This window comes from Ochlerotatus camptorhynchus, unplaced genomic scaffold, assembly GCF_037179485.1.
Source record: "Ochlerotatus camptorhynchus isolate MF236.1 unplaced genomic scaffold, CSIRO-AGI_Acam_v1.1 ptg000930c, whole genome shotgun sequence".
NCBI lineage: Eukaryota > Metazoa > Arthropoda > Insecta > Diptera > Culicidae > Ochlerotatus > Ochlerotatus camptorhynchus.
In genome coordinates, this window is record NW_027041376.1 from 34,632 (window position 1) to 39,905 (window position 5,274).

Genomic DNA, 5,274 nt, shown 5'->3' on the forward strand with positions numbered 1-5,274 from the left:
TCAAATTTAAAACTAACCAATCCCACCAAGGTGGTCATTGTTATAACAGGCCTGATAGGACTAGAAACTGTAATTAATAATAATTGAAATCTCAAAGGAACTAAAGTTGAAAAGACGCGCCTGTGTCACTTGATATGTAATACATGTAAACCACACAAATTCAAGAAATATAGATCATTAAAAGTAAAAAAAAAAGGACAATCAGTTATTCTTTACCGAAGCGAACAGCTAAATTATGGCACCGAAAACCAGTGGAAAGGCCGTCAAGAAGTCCGGAAAGGCGCAGAAAGTCATCGTCAAGGGAGAGAAGAAGAAGAGGAGACAGCGCAGGAAAGAAAGCTATGCCATCTACATCTACAAAGTGTTGAAGCAGGTCCACCCAGACACCGGAGTCTCGTCGAAGGCCATGAGCATCATGAACAGCTTCGTCAATGACATCTTCGAACGTATTGCTGCTGAGTCGTCCCGTCTGGCTCAATACAACAAACGCTCGACGATCACCTCCCGCGAAATGAATCTCATCTCTTTTGATGAATTAATTCTTGAAACCTCCCGCGAAATCCAAACTGCTGTTCGTCTGCTGCTGCCGGGTGAGTTGGCCAAGCACGCTGTCTCTGAGGGAACCAAGGCCGTCACCAAGTACACTAGCTTCAAGTAAATTCGTACCATCCAAACAATCAATCGGCCCTTTTCAGGGCCACCAATCGATTTCCAACGTGAAAGAGGTTTTGATGATTTATTGAACTTTTAAATGTTTGAAAGCAGCGTTAGCAAAGTTCGCGAAAAGAAATCAGTTGATTTGTCTTATGAAAATAATGTTGACAAAAAGAATAAGGGGTTGTATCCATGACACGACCGTACAGTGGTACACATTGTGAAAACCGAAAATGGAACATGAATTAATTGTGACACGCTTGGCATGGATGGCGAACAGACCGACCAGATAGGCCTCGCTAAATTCCTGTAGGGCCATTAACGGCCGAGCTATGGAAGCGCAGATCAGTCTTGAAGTCCTGGGCGATTTCACGGACCAATCGCTTGAAAGGCAACTTGCAGTCAGCAGCTCGGTCGATTTCTGGTAACGACGGATCTCACGCAGAGCGACAGTTCCTGGCCGGTAGCGATGAGACGTCTTCACTCATCCATCTGGCCATCTGTTTGAGAGGAGCCTTTCCTCCGGTGGACTTACGAGCGGTCTGCTTGATGGGGCCATTATACGATGTGGATACGTTGAACGCAATCTGTTGAATAAAAATTTTAATTACCCAGCGCAATCATGGGCATTGGCTCCAAGCAATATTTCATCAGATTCCAGACAAATCGGTTCGATAGTAATTAGAACAGAAAATGAAAATATAAAAATGAGGTAAGGAAAATAATTAAAATATGGTTCAGATTAATACCTGGCTGAATAAAGATACAAATTACCATTTATTATATAAGACCACGTAGTCCTACGTCACCATTGCGTACAACCCCATAGGGCTGTCTCTTGTAGTTTTTTTTTAACTGCACCGAAAGCGAATTATTCCCCCTTCTCTCAATTTCTATATGGGGATTTTTAACACTTCCTACCAGCAGAACAGCACCATCTCTGTGGAAAGTGGTCGGAAGAAATGATTAATTCAAGTTAAACATTGCATTAGGTCCTAAGTAACACTGACAAGATTCTTTTTTTTTCTTTATTAAAGAGACTTTCAGCCTTGGGCTGGACATTGACAAGATTCTCTTCGTCGACGGCCCAGGTATTTTCAGCACACATATCGATAAAAGAAGTTTTTATCTAGCATCTAATACGACACACACAACAAGAAACGGTTCATTGCTCAAGTTATTAAGGCTATGTTCCATTTGGTGAATTTTTACTTAAATTTGATAGATGGAAAATTTTCAAATAAACCTGCGATTCCAGCGGACTTATTTCTGACAGACAAGGAATCGAAAATCGGCCGATGTACAATAGAGGGATTTTTGAACATCTTAATTTATTTTCGAAGTGTCAAATCTAAGTGCAAATTTTCCTAATGGAACATAGCCTTAGTATTTTTTTTATTTGTTCAATCGGTAGATAAAAGATGTACCTAGAACTTATTTGAGGGATTCATGGCTAATTGATATCATCTCGATCAACTATGAAATTTTGCATAACATTGATGCAAAATTGTGCACTCCGTTTTTGTGTGTGCATTTATTTTTAGCGTTTTGAAGTTGAATCGCTGAGGATCAGTCTCATTGCCATAGAAAAATTTCAAGAGTACAGATATCAGCTCTCACAAAACTTATAACAAAGAAACTGGAACTTCACGTTTGTTGCAGTCCAGTACACAAGGAGTTTCAATTTCATGAGTGATGTCACAACCATCCAAGATTTATGTCCTAGAAATCTTGAAGTGATAGGGAATATCAGCCATCATGACGGTCATTGTTGGACGCTTCAATGAATCACCAGAAGAAAGCCTTACTCATATCTGATTGTAATTTAGGAACCAAATGAAATAGAATATGTAGTCGCATTTTTATGAGGCCCTGAATTCAATCAAGTTTTACTAAGTAGGAAATCCCAAATATGTACATAGGACCGAAGTCATAGGTTACTTCTACAGTATTTTAAATCAATATCTAGAAAATCGCACGAGAAATTCACTACACAGCTTAACGTAGTCTACGCAACCCTGCGGTCGTGTCTTGTATACAACACCACCATTTTTTTAAAATTCAATAAAATTATGCCTCTGAAGCGAAAACATGTAGCAAATTAAGAAGCCATGAATCAAAGATTAATAATTCTTGATTAGTTAAATAAATTGAAATGTAACAACAAATGTATCACGTTAATAGGTAGAAATAGAAGTAATTCAGCAAAAAGATTGTAATGTCATTAAAACAGATAGAAGCAGAAGCCCAAATTCAAGCTTCTTTATACAGTGAGAGACAAAGTTCTGCATCATTGTGCCGCGTGGGAATTGTACATAAAGCGTTCCATTTTTAACCTTCTACAAAAGAGCACAGATTCAAACGTATCTACAAAACCTGACCAGATTGGCCGTCGGTACGGAGACCATGCATAGTCTCTAGCAAAGCTTGGGTGGAGCATCACGAGGAGGTTCGCAATGCTAACATCGTGTTTCAGTCTTCCTACTCTGTATCTCATTGCATTCTCCCGTCCTCATCTCGCTGCAAAGCACGGTGATGTGACGATTTTCTTTTCAGCGTGGAACTTCGCTTTCAACCACTTTCACCTTCGGGAGGAGATTGAGCTAGAGTTCGGACAAAATAGTAAAAGCTCTGCAGCTCATCTTACGCTATCAGTTTCCCTGTTCTTCTAAAGCACTTTTATGTATTATGCTCTTGCAATGCTGGGTGACTTTCTAACATGCTCATATACTCCAAAACTTCCAGCGCTCAGGAGCACATCCAACGAGGAACGGTGGAATATACAACTTTAAGTTTAAAGCCTGAACCATCTGATCCAGTTTGTCCACTATGCTGCTCGGGGAAGGAATTTCTCATCGAATACATCTCCTATATATCCGAAACAAGCGAGTTCGCACATTCCGGTCTTGAAGGCCGGCGATGATGACGACGACGACGACCGAAGAATGTACGTGTGTGCAAGGAATTTCTCTCGGTTCGAAACACATCATCCACTTTAAGGGGGAGAACTCGTCCCGTCGCAAAGTGGAACCCAGCAGCGCAGCAACGATCGGAAGAACGTGAAAAACATCCGGACAATGTCGAAAATGTTTTTCGATTATATTACGACTCCAAGGAGTGAATCCGCGCACCGGAGGGGGTAACAGGAGACCGTGAAACGGAGCAGCCTCGAGCAACATATCCTGTGTCGTCCTGCGAAAGCAACAGCACCAACAGCAGCAGCGCCAAAAGCAGAAGCGTGTTATTTTAATTCCATTTAAAAAGCTGGACCCTTCCGGAACATGAAACGGAGATGACTTCATGGTGCGAGGGGCCACCAGAAAAGCATGTGTGAGTGTCGTTCACGTATCTGACTTATCATGTATCAAACGCTCAGCTCAGAGGACTCTTGGTTGCCTCGGAAGTGATTTCCAGCATAATGTTTAATGTTAAAAAAATATATGACAAGGATGGCTTGGAAATTCTGATCTTATGATGTTCGTAGACGAAAAAAAATTACTTTTGATTGTGTATACGATTTAGAATCACCTGAGCGGTGAAAAACGTTGTTGACTCGCATCAAGAAGCAGTAATGTGGAATAAATGTCCACCAAAGACGCGACAAGAGTGGAACAACTTCTACCCCTTGGTGCGGAACTAATGTCCAAACGTAAAGTGTTCTGCTCGCGGCTCGTCGGCCGTTGCACAACACTGATTTCATAGGAACGGCCTTAAGTGTAACTTGCCCCTAGTTCATGTCAATGGGAAAGCATATTAGTAACAGTAACAGTAACATTAACAGTAACAGTAACATAAACAGTAACAGTAACAGTAACATTAACAGTAACAGTAACATTAACAGTAACAGTAACAACCAGAGTAATCGTAGATACTCGTAAGTTTTTGAAAACTCAGTTGGATCCAAAAACACACAAAATCAGTAATTTTAGGAATGGTAAAGATGGCTCTATTGTTGTTGAGTGTGCAACAGGAGCTAATCTAAATGATGTAAAAACTGGTATTGAAAGCAATCTGGGTGAAAAATATAATGCTGTTGTTCCCACTTCGGTGCCAAGATTGAAAATAGTGGGCATGAGCGATCAGTTTTCCTCCGATGTCTTCATTGACTACTTAAAAAGTCAAAATGAAGACATCGCTATTAATGATGTTAAAGTAATGAAAATCCACGCTTCACTTAAACAAGTTTAGTGTTGTAATTGAAGTCGATGTCGATACGTATAAATGTTTGTTATGTGCGAAAAAAGTAAATGTAGGGTTTGATCGGTGCTCGATAGTTCCCGCGATTAATGTGTTGAGATGCTTCAAATGTGGAGAATTTGGACACAAGAGCATGGATTGCAAAAATTGTGATAGATGCTCTAGGTGCAGCCAACAACACAAAACGTCGGAGTGTACGTCAACTGTATTGAAAGGTATTAATTGTTTGAAAATGAATAAAGAACGAAAAATGAACTTGGACGTCAACCATGCCGCATTTAGCTCGGAATGTTTGCTCTATAGAAGACTTTTTGATCAGAAGAAAAGCAGCTTCCGTTTCAATGAATAGCAGCCAAGTTCCAGGAATGTGAAACAATTCAATTTTTTCATACTTAAATATTGCGGGGTTGTCAACAAACTACG

The 5,274-nt window shown here is 40.3% G+C and overlaps 1 protein-coding gene across 1 annotated transcript; it reads left to right on the forward strand.

Annotated features, from left to right (window-relative positions):
• The first annotated feature begins 235 nt into the window (after positions 1-235).
• LOC135715476 (histone H2B-like) lies at positions 236-658 on the forward strand. The gene has a single exon (XM_065238745.1). It carries the CDS (start codon positions 236-238, stop codon positions 656-658), a length of 423 nt encoding a protein of 140 aa, XP_065094817.1.
• The last annotated feature ends 4,616 nt before the right edge of the window (positions 659-5,274 follow it).